Source organism: Hypanus sabinus, chromosome 25 (genome assembly GCF_030144855.1).
Source record: "Hypanus sabinus isolate sHypSab1 chromosome 25, sHypSab1.hap1, whole genome shotgun sequence".
NCBI classification, from domain to species: Eukaryota; Metazoa; Chordata; class Chondrichthyes; order Myliobatiformes; family Dasyatidae; genus Hypanus; species Hypanus sabinus.
This window is the reverse complement of record NC_082730.1, coordinates 7,784,780-7,806,468: the sequence shown is the minus strand read 5'-3', so window position 1 is coordinate 7,806,468 and position 21,689 is coordinate 7,784,780. Positions and strand designations below refer to the sequence as shown.

The window sequence follows — 21,689 nt, the reverse complement described above, 5'->3', positions numbered from 1 at the left end:
ACAACGGGCAGGGTGGGGAGAGGCGACGGGCTGGTTGGGGGGCGGGGGAATAACGTGCACCATTTTCGTCTTGTAGATTCTGACACTACTTACTCTGCCCACAGGAGGAAATGACCAGTGCCTTGGCCACCATGAGAGTTGACTACGAACAAATTAAAATCAAAAAAATAGAGGAGTCTTGCAACCCGCTGCTGATAAAAAGGAGAAAGAAGTTAACTGCGTCCACTGCAGCTGGACATTGAGACTCAGCAACACACAGAGAAGTGGGACAGGGTGGGATGGGCGCCACACTGTTATTTTTAGAGAATTCTTTTTAAATGTCGCATGAAGTTGAGGAGTTTTTAATCAGTGGGCTTTTTGAATTTTATTTTTGAATACTCTCTTTACCTCTCTCGAGTGGAGGTGAACATTCTGCTGTGAGACACAGTGGGGGTGAGGACATGAGGGGGGTGGTTTTTAATGAGATGTAAAAGGCCAGACGTGGGGTTTAGGGTTGGCGGTCAGCTGGTGAGTCCTGTGAAAAAGACTAGTCTGCTCTTTGAGCCGAGTATTTGTCATTCGGTGTAAAGCATGGTTGAGAGAAATTTTCTTTGTGTCCATTGATTTCTGCAACTTAAGACATAAGAACATAATTGGCTATTCAGCCCATCGAGTCTGATCCACCATTCCATCATGGCTGATTTATCTTTCTTCTCAGCCCCTTTCTTTGCCTTCTCCCTGTAACCTTTGACGCCCTGACTATCAACTTCTGCTTTAAATATACCCAGTGACCTGGCCTCCACAGCCATCTGTGGCAATGAATTCCACAGATTCACTACCCTCTACCTAAAGCAATTCCTCCTCACCTCTGTTCTAAATGGATGCCCTTGTATTCAGCTGCTGTGACCTCTGGTCCTAGACTCTAGGTCCTACACTATTGGAAACAGCCTCTCTATATCCACTTTTTCTCAGCCTTTCAGTATTCAAGCAGCAACTGTTCTCAAATCTTTATTCACTTACATAGAACATGGAAATTTACAGCACATGACAGGCCTGTCAGCCCACAATGTTGTGCTGACCTTTCAGATGCATGGGATTTGTGTTTTGTGATTTTAGAAGTTTGAAGTCTTCACTAAAATTGAACCTTTCTAAGAATGCTGGAAACTTTTATCGGAGATGTACATTGATTTTTCTCTGGAAGTTTATTCAAGTACACAAAGCTCATGTAAGTGCCCCGGAACTGAACACATTTACAGTATTTTCCAGCTCGGATTCAGATTGGCTGTATGAAGTTTAGCAAAAAAAAAGAAAATGTCCGATGATCCAGATGTGTCCAGTTGTGCGCAATGGTCTGACTGAGCTGTGACTTTTCTTCTCACCCAATCACCCCTATAGGGGCAGAGGTCACTGACACTAGCTGGCCTCTGTCCTGGGCCAATCTCTCAAGTTGTCCCCTGGCATGGCCCATCTTTGTCTCCCAGGGACGAGGTCTTTGGAGCTTCTGTAGCTCTGGGTTTTTACAGGGTGGGGTTGCTAGCCTTACGCAGTTGGGCTTGGGACCTTCCAGGGTGGAGCTGAAACCATGACTGTGTTGTAAACATGAGAGACTCTGCTGGAAATCCAGAGTAACATTGCAAGACTCTGAATGACTCAACGGGTCAGGCAACATCAAAGGAGGGGGATAAACAGCCAATGTTTCGGGCTGAGACCCTTCTTCAGGACTGGGAAAGGGGAAGGAGGACAGCTAGATAATAGGTGAAGCCAGGTGAGTGGGAGAGGTAAAGGGCTGGAGAAGAAGGAAGCTGGCAGGAAGCTGGGAGAAAGGGGAGGAGGAGTGGCACCAGGGGGAGGCAATAGGAGGGTTAGGAGGCCAGTGTTGGGGAATGGAGGAAGGAAAGGGGGAAGGTACTGGATGGAGAAATCAATATTCATGCCATGAGGTTGGAGGCTACCCAGGAGGAATATGAAGTGTTGCTCCTCCACCCTGAGGGTGGCCTTATCATGGCAGAAGAGGACGCCATGGACCAACATGTTGAAATGAGAATGGGTTAGGAATTAAAATGGCCACCGGTAAATTCCTCCTTTGGCCATTGGACTATGTTAGCTGTTTACTACTTGACTACACTACTGTCGAATTCCTAAATAGCACAAGTAGAGAAGCGGCCCTTAAGTTTCTTTGGGATTAGGGTCCCAATCCAACATTGTCATCACTCCTGTTAGCCGCCAGTAGACATTTTTCTGTTCCTCACACCTCCCAGCAACCAACTAGTTCTCTCTACTTGATAAGCACTTACAAAAATGTCACACAAGAAGGACTGGACTAGATTCAGGTTCAGATTCACTTATTTATCACATGTACATCGAAACATACTGTAAAGTGTGCCGTTTGCATTGACAACCAACACAGCCTAAGGAGGTGCTGGGGGCAGCCCGCAAATGCCACCACACATTCCAGCACCGACCAAGATGTTCAGCAAAGCAACACAAGGAGAAACAGCAATACAACAAATGTGAAACAATCTCCCTTTCCTCCCTCCCTCCCACACATAGACAGGTCTCCAACCCCAGAACAGGCCGCCTCCAGAGGGCTCGTGGACTTTGGGCCTCCGACTTCCCCAGTGGACTCTTAGACTCACAGATTAAGCTGCATTGTGCACTGCTATGCATTCAGATAAAAGTCCATTGAGGCTTACTGTAACTGCTGTAGCCTGCAATGTTTCCCCTCTACTGTAAATCTCACTCGCACGCCTTGATCCTGGTAGCCACTGAGGCCCTCCGTTCATTGGGGTCGACACGATATGCAAGCCAGGGCAGTACAATATAGAGAGCAAGCTATTGCCCAAGTAGCAGGCTCTCCTCTCCTCACAACAGATCCATCCAAAGGAATAGCAGAACCTGACACAGTTTGGCACCAGTGGCTTCGCAGGGGTTGCCTGTCAGCATTGAAATCAGTGCTTCAGGAACTCCAGCTCTTCCACGGGTTTTAGTCCCAGAGCCTTCCCCTATGAGTGGATATATCCACAGGTAGCAAAGGTTTGAGATCAGAGTTTTCCTTCTCCTAGATGAGCTGCCAACCACAGCTGACGAGCGACTGGTTTTAAGGTGCCATTAATGCACCTTTACCCCTTCTTCTGTCAGTAGAAACAGCTCTGCTGGGCTTAGTAGCTAAACCACACGTGAAGGCCTGGAGCTGGACTTGGTTGCCAGGGGCTGTTTGAGAGGCTCGCCGTTGGGAGAGTTGTGAGGTTGTGTGTGGCAGCCTCCGCTGGTTATGGCAAACCTTAAGGAACCAGTGCTCGTGATGGAACATTCTGTTGTCACTGTATTTCGATGGACGTGTGTCTTTCGCATCTTGTACTTTGGAAGAGACCTGGTCCTGCAGAAAGTGCCCGGAGAGTCTGCTGGGAAGGCAAACAAAAAAGCGAGAATACAACTTAAAAGCAAAATTCTAATTTTGGTGGGATATGGCCCTTAGTTGCTGATTTTCTAAAAATACTTCGTAGTTTTAGCAGATTTAATCTTTGAGATGGAATACCAGTTAAAGTCTTAGTGAATTGACTGAAGTAAAAATAACTGTGGGAAGTTATTTGCTAGTGATGTGTATTTTTGAGATAGCAAACTAAGTAGTTTCTTTTTGCAGACTTTATGATTTTTTTTAAGAACAAAGGAACTTGTATTGGCAGAATATTTTGGGCAGAGGTTTTCTGTCGTATTGGAGACACACAGAGTTCAAGTTTAATTGTCATTCAACCATACAGGAATACAGCCAAACGAAACAGTGTTACACCGGGGCCAAGGTACAAAACACAATACCAAAAGTCATACAAAGCACATATAGCACATATAAGAAAACAGTAAATGTACAGTCATACACAGAACAAAAGTATATAATATAACCCAGGTCCTTGAGTGTCATGTTCTGTAGGTTGTAGGCAGCACAGTAGTGTAGTCGTTAGCACAACCCTCTGCAGTACGGGCGACACAGGCGCAATTCCCGCTGCTGCCTGTAAGGAGTTTGTATGTTCTCCCCGTGACTGTGTGGGTTTCCTCCGGGTGCTCTGGTTTCCTCTCACGGTCCAAAGACAGTAGGTTAATTGGTCATTGTAAATCGTTCCTGTGATTAGGGTAGGGTTAAATCCGGGGATTACTTGGTGCTGCCGCTCGAAGGGCCGGAAGGGTCTGTTCCACACTGTGTCTCAATTTTTTTTTAACTTGATGGTCCTTGGGTATTGTCAGCAGGAACAAGCCCGCAGCAGTCTGCAGAGGCTGGGACATGGAGCAAGGTACAAACCGCTGGAGGAATTTAGAGAGTCAGGCAGCATCTGCGTCACAGTGCAGGGGCTTGATCTGAAACTTCGGCCGTCACTCTGCCTCTACAGATGCTGCTCAGCCTGCTGAGTTCCTCCAGTGGTTTGAGTATCGCGGTAAGTGGAAAATCTGGATGAGTATCATCTCTGTGGTCTTGATTCTGCATCATGACCCCACCTTATTCTTGTAACTGCTCAAAGGGCAGGGCGGCATTTAAAAAAAAACATCCTTTTTGAAATATGTGGTTAGATCATAGAACATTACAGCACAGTAGAGGCCCTTCAGCCCACAATGTTGTGTTAAACTTTTAACCTACTCTAAGATCAATCTAGCCCTTCCCTCCCACATAGCCATCCGTTTTCCTATTATCCTTGTATCTACCTAATGTATCTGCCTCTTCCACCACTCTGGCAGGATGTTCCACACACTCACCACTCTCTGTGTAACAAATCCTACCTCTGACATCCCCTGATACTTTCCTCCAATCACCTTAAAATTTTGCACCCTGGTATGAGGCATTCCTGCCCTGGGAGAAGGTCTCTGGCTGTCCACTTGATCTGTGCCCCGCTAATCTCACCTCTCATCCTCTTGCACTCCAGAGAGAGAAGACCTAGCTCACTCAACCTGTCAACACACACAAAATGCTGGAGGAACTCAGGAGGCCAGGAAGCATCTATGGAAAAGAATAAACAACTGGTGTATTGGGCCAAGGCCCTTCATCACGACTGGAAAAAAGGATCAAAAAGGTGGGGGAGGGAAGGAAGAAGTACAAGGTAGTAGGTGATGGGTGAAACCGGGAGGGGGCAGAGGTGAGGTAAAGAACCTATCCTCATCAAATATGCCAACCCTGGCAGCATCCTAGTAAAAGAATTAGAAACATCATACCTCATGATAACAAGAAGGAGGCCTTTGGGCCCATTGGGCTCATGCTATCTCCCATCAAAGCCATCCCATGTCCCATTTCTCCTCTCCTTACTGCCCTGTATGTCAGAAATATGTTCTCCGTCACACTGGCCCACCAGCTCCCCCTGATCGTAATTAAGGGCTCATTTACAGTTTCCAATTAACCTACCAACCTACACGTCTTTGGGATTTGGGAGGAAACCAGGGCAACCAGGGGAAACCCACATAGTCACAAGCACCACCAAAGGCCAGTACTGAACTCAGGTGACTGGAGCCTAACCCAGGTGCCACCCTGTCTCCCACGCTAGAGCTGGGCAGCAAGACCCTAATGTCTGCCACCCTTCTTCAGAAGCACTGACTCATTTCAGTAAAATAGCGCAATATAAATATTAATAGATTTGTTTTTAATTACTCCACCGTTTAAATGGTTCATCACAGACTAGATGGGCTGAAGGGCCTATTTCTGTGCTGTACTTTTCTCTGACTTTATTTGGCATCCTGTTCTGGATGCTACGACAATGGTCATTACCACCTCTGAATCTGGAGATATTAAAACCTCATAAACATTTGTCAGTATCTCAGTCCATGATGTTCATGTGGTTTTGCCAGTCCGGTACCACAAGGCCCCAGTTAGTGAGGTGTTCTCCAGAAGACCTTGTGAATGGCAGAAGGTGCTATATTCCCATGGGAGGGGATCACAGTTCCTTTCTAGAAGGTTGTTCCAAGTTCAAAGTAAATTTATTATGTCACTATGTACAACCCTGGGATTCATTGTCTTGTGAGCATTCTCAATAAATCCATTATAGAATAGAAATAATGCCTAAAACTGTTATAACAGTAACAATATTCCAACATAATCAGTTAAACTCCATCCACTTGCTATCCACACTGCTGTTTACCATGGAGTGATGACTGTAGGCAAGTTCATAAGACATGGGAGCAGATTTAGGCCATTTGGGCCATCGAGTCCATCATGGCTGATTTATTATTCCTTTTAACCCCATTCTCTTGCCTTCTCCACATAACCTCTGACACCCCGACTAATCAAGAACCAATCAACCTCCATTTTAAATACATCCAATGACTTGGCTTCCACAACAGTCCATGACAAAGAATTCCACAGATTCACCACCTTCTTGCTAAAGGGTTCCTCCTCATCTCCCTTCTAAAGGAGCATCCTTCTATTGATAACATGCCGGCTGGTCCTAGTTGCTGTCACTATGGGGAACATCTTTTCCACATCCTCTAGGTCTCGGCCTTCCAATATTCAGTGAGATGCCCCTCATTCATCTAAACTCCAAGTACAACTCCAGAGTGATCAAACACTCCTCATACATTAACACTTTCCTTCCCAGGATCATTTCTCGTGAGTACAATTATGTGAGGAGTGAGCCTCGTACCTTGCCCTTGGTTAGACCTCCAAATCAGTACCCAGCAGACTGATATACATTGACCACAGAATTAATCTTGCAAGTTGCCTTGAGTCAAAGATGTATTTACTTTTAAGCGAAGTTCACTGATTTTTCTTGCAGCCACATAGAACTATGCACACAATATTCAGTATGACAGGTATGTTAAAATTAGCTTTGATTAAAAACTGTCCATTTATAGCCGTATATTACCTTATAACCCAGCATCTGAAATCGATCATCATCTCCATCCGTTTAAGAATACGGATTTAGGAGTTTGCTACTTTTTTTTTAAACAAACTAGAGACAGTTTTTCGTAACATGGTACCTCACCTTTAGAGACTTCAGCTACTCCAGAGTTTCATGAGCTTCTGGCCTCGTGTAGACCTTGCAAAGAGCGAAAGCTGTATCAGAGAGCAACTCACATCCTTTCTGTTAAAGAACTGGAATCTGCCAGGCAACAACTGAAACCAAATACTAGAAATTAGGACTGGGGAAATAAACTCAGTGGCCACTTTATTTGATACCTCCCACACCTAATAAAGTGGTCACCGAGTGTATGTTCATGGTCTTCTGCTGCTGTAGCCCATCCACTTCAAGGTTTGCTGTTTTGTGCATTTAGAGATGCTCTTCTGCACACCACCGTTGTAACTAGTTATTATTTGCCTTACTGTCACCTTCCTGTCAGCTTGAGCCAGTCTGCCCATTCTCTTCTGACCTCTCTCATTAACAAGGCTTCCTTGTCCACGGAATTGCTGCTCACCGAATGTTTTTTGTTCTTCGCACCATTTTCGGTAAACTCAAGAGACTGCTGGGCGTGAAATTCCCAGGAGATCAGCAGTTTCTGAGATACTCAAACCACCCCATCTGGCGCCAACAATCATTCCACAGTCAAAGTCACTTAGATCACATTTCTTCCCCATTCTGATGTTTAGACTGAACAACAACTGAACCTCCTGACCATGTCTGCATGCTTTTATGCATTGAGTTGCTGCCACGTGATTGGCTGCTGAGATATTTGTATTAACAAGCTGGTGTATAGGTGTATCTATTGAAGTGGCCACTGATTGGACATTTGAGATGTCCAGAATGTGGAGAGGGAACACGAGGACTTGACATTGATCTAGTGAAACACCAGGGTATTAAATGAAGTTCGAGTTGCTTCCTAGAAAGTTATCTGCCAGTGAGTGATTCTTGAGAGCAGGTTGAGATGTGAGGAGTTAGTCTTGCACCTTGTACTTAATTAGACCTGAATTACATTGCCCACAAAATAAAGTAAAGCCTTGAACCAAATTATCTAGCTATATATTCCTCCTTCCACCTCACTGTGTCAGAATCTTGTGTTCTTCTGTTTCTCTGTCCTACCACTCCGATGAGGTATTTTGTAACTTTTAAGTGTCATAATCTTTGTTAAGTCTCTTGACTACATCTTTCTCCCTCCAGAAGATGTACATCTTTTCAGAGATTAGTTGTAGATGACCTAGGCCTAGCAACCTTTAATGAGATAGTTGATGCGATGGTGACAGGTAATTCTGCTCCTGTCAAGACCATGTCAGTCACAGTCTGTGAGAGGTGGAGGGAGAGCAGTCAGAAGGCTGGTCTAAACTTGATGGGGCTGAGCTGTCCCTGGCAGTTTTTACGGGAAGTGTGAGCCATGATCATCAACACAAGATATTCTGCAGATGCTGGAAATCCAGAGTAACTCGTACAAAATGCTGGAGGAACTCAGCAGGTCAGGCAACTTCCGTGGAGGGGAATAAACAGTCACTGTATGGGGCCGAGACCTTTCATAAGGACTAGAAAGGAAGGGGAAAGAAGCTTCCTTCTCCTCTCCCCTCCTTCTTCTGGATTCCTCCCCTTGCTTTCCAGTTTTGATGAAGGGTCTCAGCCCAAAGCATTGATTGTTTTATCCTCTGCATAAACGTGCTGAGTTTCTCCAGTATTTTGAGTGTGTTGAGCCATGCTTATGCCCACTCTGACTGTGTGTGTGTGTGTGTGTGTGTGTCACAGCTATTAATTGATAAATTTCAGTGGTATTGCTTAAGGTAGACTGCAGATTTCAGTGAGGAGTGACCGATTGCTGAGATTGCCGGAGCAGCCCGAGGTGGATCGATTCAGGGTCAAGTAAGTCTAGTGTGAATGAGCTGTGCTCGGTGGAATAAAAGATTAAAGAATAGCTTTATTAGTCATATGTACCTGTACATCAAAATCTATGCTTGATGCGTGTTTGCATCAAATCGGCGAGGACTGTGCTGGGTTGCCTGCAGGTGTCACTTCACTACTGGTGCCAACATAGCATGTCCACAGTTCACTAACCCTAACCTGTATTTCATAGAGCACCACAGCACAGCAACAGGCCCTTCAGCCCATCTTGTCCATACTGAACTATTATTCTGCCTAGTCCTATTGACCTGCGCCTGAAGCATAGCCCTGTGTACCCCTTCCTTCTCCTATATGTTGCAATCAAACCTGCATCCATCGGTTCCTTTCTCACCACCCTCTGAGTGAAGAACTTCCCTCTCATCGTTGGGATGCAGGAGGAAACTGGAGCATCCTGAGGTAACGGAGAATGCACAAACTGTACAGACATTGGTAGGAATTGAACCCCAATCCTACAGCCAGTGCAGTAAAAGCATTTTGCTCACTGCTGTGCTACCGTGGAGAAGCAGTTCCCAGCTTTGAACCTTGATGATCAGTCGTCCTCCTGAGGACATCCTCTGTTCATTTCCTCTCCTCAAGTGTAGTAGAAACTTGTCCTCACTAAAGCCTCATATTAATCAGGAAACTGAAGAGAGTACTGAGTGTGAAGCCTGCTGACTGGAGCTTACCATGGCTTCCAGGAGAATTTAGTGTAGGTATCTGCGGTAAATAGGTGCTGCCTTTCACAAATAGAACTCCAGTAAAACTCCAGGAAACAAAGAAACCTCTCACAGCCCTGGAAACTTCAGCTAGGATCCATTCCTCTCCCTTCTTACAGTATTCCTCAATCTTGCCAAGGGAGGCATTGCACAGAGTAAGTCTCAGGGTGGGACGCAGGGAGAGGCAAGGATGTGGCGGTGACTTGTAAAGGAAAGGATGCTGGAAATTCCCCAGGATTCCCTCCACTCTGAGATAATCTAGACCAATGGTTCACCAAGCACAGTGGGAATGAGTGAGAATGCAGAGACCTATATCCATTGAGTAATTAGAATGAAACATCATTGTCTCAATGACTCACTTCAGTTTGCATGCACTGAAACCCTCATCCACACTTGTTCCCTTAGAATTGAGGGTTCTGCACATTTCCTGATTCCATTCTCTGTAAACCCAAGGTTGTCCAAATCCCTGCCGACCTCTGACCCCACCTGCATCACATCCCATTCTCCGCTGCTCCCTGGCCCTCACTGGCAACACCTCCATTTTAATCTTCTTGTATTTACTTCAGATCTCTTCGTGGTCTCAGCCTCTCTGTCTCTGAAATCACCTTTGGCATTCTTGGCATTCTTCCAAAGGGTTGCATCTGATTCCACCAGCTACTCGGGCAGCGAGTTCCAGACGTCACCTCTCTGCAAGTAAAGACAAGACGTTCCCCACAAAACTCTTTTTAAATCTCCTTTCTCTCGCCTTAAAACTAGACCCTCTTGTTTTCTGACATATTTACCATGCCCTAGCTAAGCCCCTAATAACTCTATACCACTATCAGATCACCTGTCAACCGGCTCTCATCAGGGGAAGACCAGCATGACCCTATCCAGTCTCTCCCCCCTAACTAACGCCTCTAATCCAGGCAACATCCTGGTGAATCTCCTCTGCAGTCTAAACAGCACGACCATATCTACATCCTTCCTATAATGCAGTGACCTGATCTGTACGCAATACTCCAAGTGCAGCCTAACCAGTATTTTGTGAAGTTGACACATAACCTCCTTAACCTTAACGTTCTGTATCTTCGGTACTTACTTGGCCCTTCACTCCTCTGTGGAGCGTAGGCTGTTGACCTCGCGTCTCCATCGTCCTCTGTAGTCAATGGTATGGTTGAAGTTCATCAACACGTCTGCAATCTATTGCTTCCACTGTACGGGGGATTGGTCTAGACAGCTTTACCAGAGCCCTGGTGGCCGGCCTTACCTGTTTCTACCTCCCACAACGGGGACGTAGGGTTGGACTTTGAGAGACTTACCTTATGTAATTTGACCTATTAAGGCAAACGTGGCACCTGCCATCTTCACCACCCTGTGTTGCGACTTTCAGGAGACTGAGCATCCCCAAGTACCTCTGTTCATCATCATTCAATGACGCTCTGCCAATTTCACTGTACAGGTCGTACAAGTAACGATGTCCAATGCTCTACTTCTTTCATCTTGCAGTCCTCTCCCTTTAGTTCAGATTTAGTTCATCACGGTCAGCAAATTGGGCCAAGGGGCCTGTTTCTGTGCTGTATGACTATGCCTCTTGTCTTTGATTCGCTGTATCCTTCCTCGCTGTCCACAATGCTAACTTCAGTGCCATCTGCTCACTTAATGGAATTTAACTGACTGTAGCTTCAGCTGTCTAGAGCACTAGCTATAGCCTACCCTCCTGACCACCCCTGTCCCTCCTCATCCACTTCCCCGTGCCTCAGAAGACCTACCTCTCTGACCTAGCTTTTGGGCACCCATCCTTTAGATTGGCGCCAAATTAGTTTAGTTGCTCACGCTCCTGTCTAGTGCCATTTGGAAACCGTTGTTGGGATCCCAGAGAAGTCCATTGAGAGGAGGAGTTAATGGGAATGTTTCATAAAACAAAAGTTCAAAGTAAATCTATTATTGAAGTACATATATGTCACCATATACAACCTGAAATTCATTTTCTTGTGGGTATTCCTATTAAGTACAATAACTATAATCGAGTCAGTTGAAAGACCACACGGACAGGGCAGACCTATGAGCAAAAGACATCAAACTGTGTAAATAAAAGAAGAGAGAAACAATAATAATAAATAAATAAGCAATAAATATAGAGAACATGTGGAAGAGTCATTGAAAGTGAGTCCTTTGGTTGTGGGAACATTTCAATGATGGAGCAAGTGAAGTTGAGTGAAGATATCCCCTTTGGTTCAGGGGCCTGATGACTGAGGGGTAATAACTGTTTCTGAATCTGGTGGTGTGAGTCCTGAGGCTCCCATACCTCCTTCCCGATGGCAGCAGCGAGAAGAGAGCATGACGGGTGTTAGGGTCCCATTGAAGGAATGGTTTTCCAAGAGTACCAGACCAGGCTGAGGATATGAAAAATAAATAATTCTTCATTTTAAGCATTTGTTGCTTTAACAAAGCCATGAAGTTGAAGTGGGATTCTGGAGTGACAAGGCCCAATTAGTTAGTACAGGAACAGCCTGCATGCTCTGGTGGGTGGATGGGTGGGTGTGTGTGTGTGTGTGTGTACTCTTGTCAGTGATCATGGCTTAAACAACACACTCAAAATGCTGGAGGAACTCAGCAGGTCAGGCAGCATCTATGGAGATGAATAAACGATCAATGTTTTGGGCCAAGATCCTTCAGGGCTGGAAAGGAAGGGGAAAGACAGAATAAAAATGTGGGGGCGGGGAAGGGAAAAGAGGACAACCTAGAAGGTGATAAGTTGCATGTTTGAAACCTGGAATTTTGGCTCTTTGAGTTACAGTTCTGTATAGCTGCTGTGGCACTAGTTACAAAGTCCAGTTTGTCTTCTGTTTGAAACGTCTCCTTGGATTTTTCATTCTCAGCCATGTGAGATGATCTAATCTTTGTTTATTTGACTTCTGAGGGGTTGTGTTATATTCAGTGACCATACCACATTGTAATCAAGAACACCATTTCAGCAATTAAAAAGTATATTTATTCAAATTGTTGATTTTGTCTCTATCAAGTGCTGTGTGAAAATGAAACTAAGTTAAAAGGTCAAGTCCTTTGTCGGACCGACGCACAGGTAGCAGTATGCACAGGTGCAACGAGAAATGTACTCGCAGCAGCATCGTACAATCAGCATTCACACAAAAAACAAAATCATAAAGACAACTTTTACAAAGCATGTACAGTTAGAACAATAAAATACTTAGTTGAAAATTGAGGAGATATGGCTGATGCTGGAAATCCAGAGCAACAAACTCAAAATGCTGGAGCAGCTCAGCATGGACTATGGAGGATATTAAACAGGCGGCGTTTTGTGCCGAGGTTCTCCATCGGGACTCAAAGACCATTTCAGTGCGAGGTGGGCTTAGTGTTGTTAAACTGTAGGGATTAGGGTTGTGCTGGTTGGTTCAAGAACTGAATGGCTGCTGTTTGAAATTTGATGCTTCTGTACCTCTTGCCTGATCTTTAACGATGACGTAGTGGCACCTCCTGTAGATACTGCTGATGGTAGGGAAGGACATGTCCATGATAGTTGATGAATTGATGTTTTGTTAGCTGCTTTCCAGAGGCAGGGGAAATGTACAGAGAGTCCATGGAAGGGAGGCTGGCTTCCATGATGTGCTGAGCTGTGTCCACAACTCTCTGCAATTGCTTGCAGAGTTGAGAAGAACAATAGCTGTACCAAGCTGTGATACATCCAGATAGGATTCTTTCTATGGTGCATCTATAAAAATTGGTAGGAATCACTGAGGATATGATGTATTTCTTTGGCTTATGAACGAAGTAGAGGTGCTGCTGAGCTATCTTGGCCATGGTGTCTAATTGGCTGCGCCAGGACATATCACTGGTGTATTTATACCTAGGAACTTGAAGCTCTCAAGTGCCTCTACCTCAGTACTGTTGATACAGAGAAGCAGTTATAGAGCAGGCTTCTCATTAGTTTGAGGAATAGCCCAGTGAGCAGAAGTTTAAGAAACATTTTGAACGCACTGATTTGAGCCAAGATGAAGGGCCGTTTGCTGCCACAGGTTATATCTGAGGGCTGATGGGAAATGATGGCTGCACCAGAGACTGATGGAAGATTTTAAACTGTGCAGCACAGGTGAAGTGTTCAATGCGTAATCGACACACAACTCGCCTACACAGTGACAGCAAATACAGAAACTCATCTAGTAACAGAACGCCAACCTCATTTTGCTTTCTTATAATAAATGAGACCAAGTCATTTTTTAATTTATGATGTACAAGAACAAGGTCGTGATTCCTCTTGCAGGGAGACTGGTTTGAGATCCTAGTCTCTTCAGAGTCCAGGCAAAATGAGGGTAGTGATCAGTGAGAATTATTCTGACTGTGAATGGTGGTGTTCCGCAGTGAGAAATATATATAGATATATAAATGCATACACACACACAGTGCTGGATGAAAGCGTAGGTGTGTGGGTTAGTTAGTTTGCAGATGATACGAAAATTTGATGTGGATAATGTAGAAGCTGGCAAAGGATACAGCATGATTTAGATCAGTTGCAGATTTGGGCGGAGAGATGGCATTTGGAGTTTAACCAGGCCAAATGTGAAGTGTTGCACTTTGAGAGGTCGAATGTAGAGAGGGAGTATGCTGCTAATGGCAAGACACTAAACGGTGTTGATGTGCAGAGGGATGTTAGGGTCCAAGCCCAGAGCTCCCTGGAAGTGGCTGCACAGGGTGATGGGGCAGTTAAGAAGATGTGTAGCAGACTTGCCTTTAACAAGTCAAGGGATTCAGTTCAGCAGTTGGAAAGTCATGTTGCAATTTTATAGAAGTCTGGTTAGACCACGTCTGGAGTATTACATTCAGTTCTGGTTGCCCTATCGTGCGCCTACCTGTATTTGCTTTCACCAGCACATTGCAAGCACCCTCCACTTTGTGTAAAAAAAAAGACTTGCCCTGCTCATCTCTTTTGAACTTATCTCCCTCCCACCTTAAATTCATGCCCTTTGACCCTGATGAAAAGATACTTACTGCCCACTCTATTTATGTCTCTCATAATTTTCTAAACATCCTTTAGCCTCTGCAGCTCCCTAGAAAACAACCCAAGTTTGTCCAATCTCTCAGCGTGCCCTCTAATCAGGCAGCATCCTGGTAAACCTCTTCTGCACGCTCTCCAAAGACTCCACATCCTTCCCTTAATGGGCCGACCAGAACTGAAGGCAATACTCCAGGAGCAGCCTAGCCAGTTTGATAAAGCTGCAACGTAATTTCACACAGCAACACACACAAAATGCCGGAGGAACTCAGCAGATCCATGGAAGTGAATAAACAGTCAACGTTTCGGATCAAGACCTTTCTTCTGGCCTGGAATGGAAGGGGGAAGATGCCAGAATGATTCATGTTGCATGCTTATACTTAGAGTTCAATACTTATATTCAATGTCTCAATTAATCAAAGCAATAATGCATATGCCTTCTTTACCACACTATTCTGTCCAACAATATTTTGAATCAATATTCCTGCAGCAAAATGTGTTGTTTAATAATTTATTTTCCTGGATCACAGCCATAGGATAGGATTTGCTACACATCCCAATCACCCTTTCAACTCAATGGCCTGCTGGTCTTGAGCCATGTATTAACCAGACTGGGCAAAAATGGCAGAGGTCCTCAGCTGACTTGTCAACAAACCATCCCTTACTGTGTGCCCAACGAAGGTACCCACATAGTTGCACTCATGGTTTTACGCACTGCAATGTCTGTCTCTTCCACCAAGTGGAATGTGGGAGACAGTTGAAATGCACCATTCTGATTCCCTGTTGGAACTGGATACCCTGGGACATTGAGAGCCGAGTCCAAAGTTTCTCCTTGTTAAGGTCACTTGTGGACTGATCCTGTGGTGTCTTGTCTGGAACATAGAATGTACAACAGTCCAGCACAGTACAGGCTCTGGCCTACGATGTTGTTCCGACCTTTTAACCTTATCTAAGATCAATCTAATCCTTCCCTCCTACATAGTCCTCCATTTGTCCAAGAGTCTGATAAATGCCCCTAATGACCTACCTGTACCACCACCCCGGTAACGTGTTCCACGCACCCACCACCCTCTGTGTAAAGTAATCTATTTCTGACATCCCCCCATACTTTCCTCCACCTCTCTGGTTCTGCCACCTTGTCATGGTGGGGAGGCTGGTGTGATCCTGAGAAACTAGGAGCAATGCCATTTGGAGCTTTGCTCCTGGTAGGGTCACCCATGGCGGTAAGGTCAAGGGGGAGAATCCAAACAAAGAGCAGTCCAACCAAGACCTCAGTGGTGGAGCAGGTGGCAGGTGGTGGTAAATTAGAATCTCTGGAATCTCAGAACTATGAGGACCACCACAACGGCTGTGAAGGTGGAGGAAGGCTGCAGCAGAAGAGGGCCCAATCATCGTGGTCTCCGTGCCATTGGTTTTTGGGCCTGTCTCTGTCAAGGGTCATGTAGTGGCTGCTTGTGCATCAGTCTCTTCATGTTAAAAGACCCAACACACAGGCGTTTCTCCTGGTTTGGTAATCCAATCGACCAACTTAGACATAGCCCGGTGGCAATCAGGAAGTGGTGACAGGAGCAGGACACTGAAGGCTGGGATCTCCCAGCCACAACTTGGCACACGGGTGGTGGGTGTTAGGTACAATGTCTTGCTCTTGAACTGAGGCAGATGGAGCTTTTTGGCAGCTGCCCCCATGGCTGAGCAGCCCTATTCAGGACCCACCCTGCTCACACTACATGGGAAGGGGCTAGAAACGCTACCCTAAAAACAGCCTGCCTCCTTACTCCTAACTGGGTTACCATGTCCAGGAGGGATCACCAAACTGCAGTCTGAAACAAAAGCATAAGAATTTTGCAGACACCTACAGAGAGCAAGACCAGCGATTGTCTTGAAAGACATACTGCTATCATCTCAAGAGAGCTGAGAAGTTTTCAACCTGACGTTGCCGCCCTCTTTGAAATGCGATTAGCCAAGGAGGGGCAATTGAAGGATAAGAAGGGTGGGCACACCTTTTTTCTGGAAGAGGAAATCAGCAGATGAACCCAGAATCCACAGAGTTGTTTTCACCATCAAGAACAGCATCATCAGTCACCTCCAAATTGCTAGTTAACGTCAATGAACACCTCATGACCACACAGCTTCAGCTCGCTAACAACCAAATGGCTACAGCTGTGAGTGCCTATGCTCCAATCCTAGACTCTTGACTCACCAGACAATGTTAAGGAGACCTTCTTCACTGACCTAGACCACATACTATCAGATATTCCCCTGGAATATAAGGTCATTCTTGGAGACTTCAGTATTAGAGTTGGCTGGGATAAAAGGCACAATTGAGAAGGAAGGTGTTGGCAATATCAACTCCAGTGGAGTGCTCTTATTCTCCAAGTGTGCTGAACATGACCTGACCATCAACAAAACTCTGTTCTGCCAGAAAAATAAAGTGAAAACTTCATGGATGCATCCCCGTTCAGAGACTTGGCATCTTATAGATTATGTCATTTTTCAGAGGAGAGATCGCAAAGACGTAAAGAATACAAGAGCCAAGATCAGTGCTAATGATGGCTGGACAGACCATCAGCTTAATCACTCACAGATGACTATCAAAGCCATGCAGAGGAGTGCAAAAGTAGATGAGCTGCCTGAGGTTCAGCATCCAGAGCCTAAAAGACACAACGTAGATACATCATCTCCAGGGTGCCCTTTCTGAAAGACTCCCAAAGCAGGAGGACATTGGACCACACTGAAGACCACCATCCTTGATACTTGTAAAAATATTATTGGATACAAGACCGGGAAAAACAAAGATTGGTTTGATGAACATGACAATAAAATAGAAGAGCTAATCAACAACGAAAGGAAAGCTTTCTGTCCCTGGCAGAAGGACATCAACTGTAAGGCAAAAAGAGAAGCCTTCTCCAAAGCTAAAGGCATAGTCTGGTGTAGGATATAGGAAATAAAGAATTAGTGGTGGACCAAGAAGGCCCTAGAAATACAGCAGCTTGCTGACTCTGGTAATATCAGGGGTTTCTTTATTGCCATCAAGGCAGTGTATGAACAGACCGTGGTGGCCTAAACCCCCTTCATTCTAAAGATAGACAAAGATGGCTAAAGGAGAATGATGTCATCAATTCTCAATGGACAAAACTCTTTCATTACAACCATTTTAAAGGCCAAGACCTCCCACAAGGAGTCCAGATTCTCTATCGCACAGATTGGGGCTCTTTAACCTTAACAGGTTCAGTGTTGGTCTTGGTATCCCAAACTTCAGAAATCAAGGTGTCAACTACTTCCAACGCGGATCTCCAATATGCAGACAGCAATGCTATTGTAGCTCACTCTGTGGAGGATCTGCAGTGTATAATGGATGCTTTTGGAAGAGCATACAAGCTCCTGGAACTTCATCTAAACATCAAGAAAACCCAAGTCCTGCACCAACCTGCTCTGGATTGAGCTCCTAAACCTCTAACCATCCAAGTAGACAACATCCCCCGGAGAACTCCGATCATTTCCCATATCTTGGCATCCTTCTTTCTTCAAGAGCCAACATTGACCTTGAAATAAAGCGCAGAACAAGCTGTGTGAGTGGAACTTTTGCCAGGCTTAGAAAGGGGATTTTTGAAATATGGGATATCAAGACCAACACTAAGCTTCTGGTCTATAAGGTTGTAGTCCTCCCCTCCTTGCTCTTTGGGGAGTTATGGACAACATACAATAGGCCTAGAAACTTACCATCAAAGATGCCTCTGAAAGATACTGAGAGTTAGCTGAAGAACAGGCATACTAACTCCAGCATCCTGGAGGAAGATAACATTAACCCTATAGCCACAATTATGACTCAATACCAATTGCAATGCGTTGGCAACATCATCCGTATGCCTGACTCCCGCCTCCCTAAACAACTCCTGTTCTGCCAACTCAAGGATGCAAAGCACACTCCTGGAGGGCAGAAAAAATGGTACAAGGACAATATCAAGACCCACCTGAAGAAGTGCCATACCAACAAATGGATGGGAGAAATTATCACAGGACAGGGAAAGGTGGAGAAGGACTGTCTGTGAGGGGACTGCACAGCTCGAAGAATACCTCCACCCTGCCGCTGAGACTAAGCGGCTTCAACATAAAGAGAGTCTGGGAAAGGCCCAGCCAGCTACGTCGACCACTATTTCAATGGCCTACACCTGCCAACACTGCAAGAGGATTTGTGGATGATGGATCAGCCTCTTCAGTCATCTCAAGACCCACAAATGACCAGATCAGCCACCATTCTCGACTAAGAGTGATCGCTGATGATGATGATGAAACTTTCCTCCAATCATCTTAAACTAATGCCCTCTCGTATTAGCCCGGGGAAAAGTCGCTGGCTGTCCACTCTGTCTATACCTCTTATCATCTTGTTTACCTTTATCTAGTCGCCTCTCATCCTCTTTCACTCCAAAAGAGAAAGTCCCTAGTTCACTCAACCTATCTTCATAGGACATAGTCTCTAATCCAGGCGGCGTTTTGATAAATCGCCTCTGAGCCCTCTCTAAAGTATCCACACTAGGAATGGGGTGATGGTTTAGTGGTGAGATAACTCCTTTCATTCAACACTGATGATTTCCCAGGGGGTTTGCTTCTGGGTTCACTGATACAGCGTTAGTACCAGATCTACCTCTTTTCCACTCCAGAGACCCTCGTTACCTCTGCAATATTGCAATATCTGGGGTCCTTGCACTTACAAACAAAGAGTTCAATTTGACATGACAGCTTATCAAAATCCCCAATGTGACCTCTACTGATAACTGCTCAACTAACAGTCAATCACATGACCCAGAACCTGACTAGTTAACGGCCTTAAAGCCACAGTCATCCTTTGACAACTGATAGTAAACACACTACAACATTGCTGCATCAAATGAATTTACAGCCTAAGGAGATGTTGACATTTTGGTTTTCTTCTGCTTTGGGCAGATGCCGGCCAGTCAGAGTGAATAGAAGTTCTTCACTGTAATGTACATCATTTGAATGAAAGTTTGCCTGTGTTTTATGGATTCATTGTATTACGAGGCTGATCATACAAACCACATCCTTTAGAAGAAATACCTTAATAGGCAAGGCATGCCCCAGTCAAACTAGGGGCACAGAGGTTCCATTTAACGGTAACTTCTGGTTACATCAGTTTAAGAACAGAAATTGTAAACCTCTTTGTGAGCTTGATGTGGGATTCGTTATGTTTGAGTTTCCTTCTGTCTTCACAGTGCTGGAGACAGACAGGCACACATGCACCCACACACAGAAACACACACACATGCACCCACACACACAATGCACACATGCAGTAAGTACACACTCATGCACACACACGCAGAAACACACACACATGCACCCACACACACAATGCACACATGCAGTAAGTACACACTCATGCACCCACACACACAATGCACACATGCAGTAAGTACACACTCATGCACACACACACAATGCAGGCGGAAGCAGAATCATGTTTATTATCACTGGCATGCATCAGGAATTTTGCTTTGTAGCAGCAGTACATTGCAGTATGTAATGATCTATTTTTAAAAACTAAATTATAATCATAAATATATATTTAAAAATAAATTAAATAATTTGTGCAAAAAGGGAGCAAAAAAGAAGAAAGAAATGAACGAGGTAGTGTTCATGGGTTCAATGTCCATTCAGAAATCTGATGAGGGGGGAAGAAGCTGTTCCTGAAACACTGAGTGTGTGCCTTCAGGCTCCTGTACCTCCTCCCTGATGGTAGCAATGAGCAAAGAGCATGTCTTAGGTAAAGAGGATCCTTAACAATGGATGCCTTCTTTTGAATCAGAACTCAAGCCACACAGAACAGGCACACAAGCACACACAGGAATGCACAGATTATGCACACAATCTCTCACACACACACACACACACACACACACACACACACACACACACACACACACACACACACACACACACACTCACATCTTTAAAAAGATTTTGGATGTAACCACTTTCATGAATTTCTCATTCACATACTGTCTGTAAAACACATTGCAACAACTCCCACAAGCAGGACAGCACCTTCCAGATCCTCGACCTCCACCACAGGGACAGACACTGGACAAGGGTAGCAGGTGGACAGATACACCTCTGCTTCCCATTCCCACTCCGTTCAGACATCATCTTCACATGGAAGTACATCACTGCTCCTTCTCCATCATTGGGTCTGCAAGACCTTGCTTCCTGCCTGCACTGTGAGAGCATCTTCACCACGTGGTCAAGGAGGTGACTCAGGCCCTCTTTCTCAATGGCCTTCCTTCGAGAGGTTAGTAGTGAATGAGATGGGATAAAAGACTTTGCTCTTGCTCAACTCCTTACCCTCATCTCTTTATACCAGCTGTCCCCCCACCTCTCCATCCAGACAGAAGGTCTCCACCCCCTTTGTTGATTGTCCATCTCCCTCCACAGATGCTCCCTGACCATTTTTCCTGCTCCAGATTCCAGCATCAGCAATTTCTTCTGCTGTACAGCTCTACAGTCATAGAGTGACACAGCAGTACAGCACAGAAACAGGCACTAGTCTATGCCAAACAGTTATTCTGCCTAGTCCCATCAATTTGCACCTGGACCATAATCCTTCTTACAGACAGACAGACATACTTTATTGATCCCGAGGGAAATTGGGTTTCATTACAGTTGCACCAACCAATAATAGAGTAGAAATATAGCAAAATAAAACCAGAAATAATTAAATGATAATAAGTAAATAATGCCAAGTGGAAATAAGTCCAGGGCCAGCCTATTGGCTCAGGGTGTCTGACACTCCGAGGGAGGAGTTGTAAAGTTTGATGGCCACAGGCAGGAATGACTTCCTATGACGTTCAGTGTTGCATCTTGGTGGAATGAGTCTCTGGCTGAATGTATTCCTGTGCCTAACCAGTACATTATGGAGTGGATGGAAGACATTGTCCAAGATGGTATGCAACTTGGACAATATCCTCTTTTCGCACACCACCATCAGAGGGTCCAGTTCCACCCCCACAACATCACTGACCTTACGAATGAGTTTGTTGATTCTGGTGGTGTCTGCTACCCTCATCCTGCTGCCCCAGCACACAACAGCAAACATGATAGCACTGGCCACCACAGACTCGTAGAACATCCTCAGCATCATCCAGCAGCTGTTAAAAGACCTCAGTCTCCTCAGGAAGTAGAGACGGCTCTGACCCTTCTTGTAGACAGCCTCAGTGTTCTTTGACCAGT

The 21,689-nt window shown here is 45.2% G+C and overlaps 1 protein-coding gene across 2 annotated transcripts in view; it reads left to right on the top strand.

Annotated features, from left to right (window-relative positions):
- The window catches only part of LOC132380972 (MAP kinase-activated protein kinase 2), a 196,335-nt gene extending 183,896 nt beyond the window's left edge, over window positions 1-12,439 (top strand). For both annotated transcript variants that reach the window (XM_059950012.1, XM_059950011.1), the window contains one exon: window positions 105-12,439. In XM_059950012.1, the coding sequence (XP_059805995.1) occupies window positions 105-242 (138 nt within the window). In that variant the 3' untranslated portion in view covers window positions 243-12,439. The remainder of the gene's footprint in view (window positions 1-104) is intronic.
- Window positions 12,440-21,689: the final 9,250 nt, after the last annotated feature.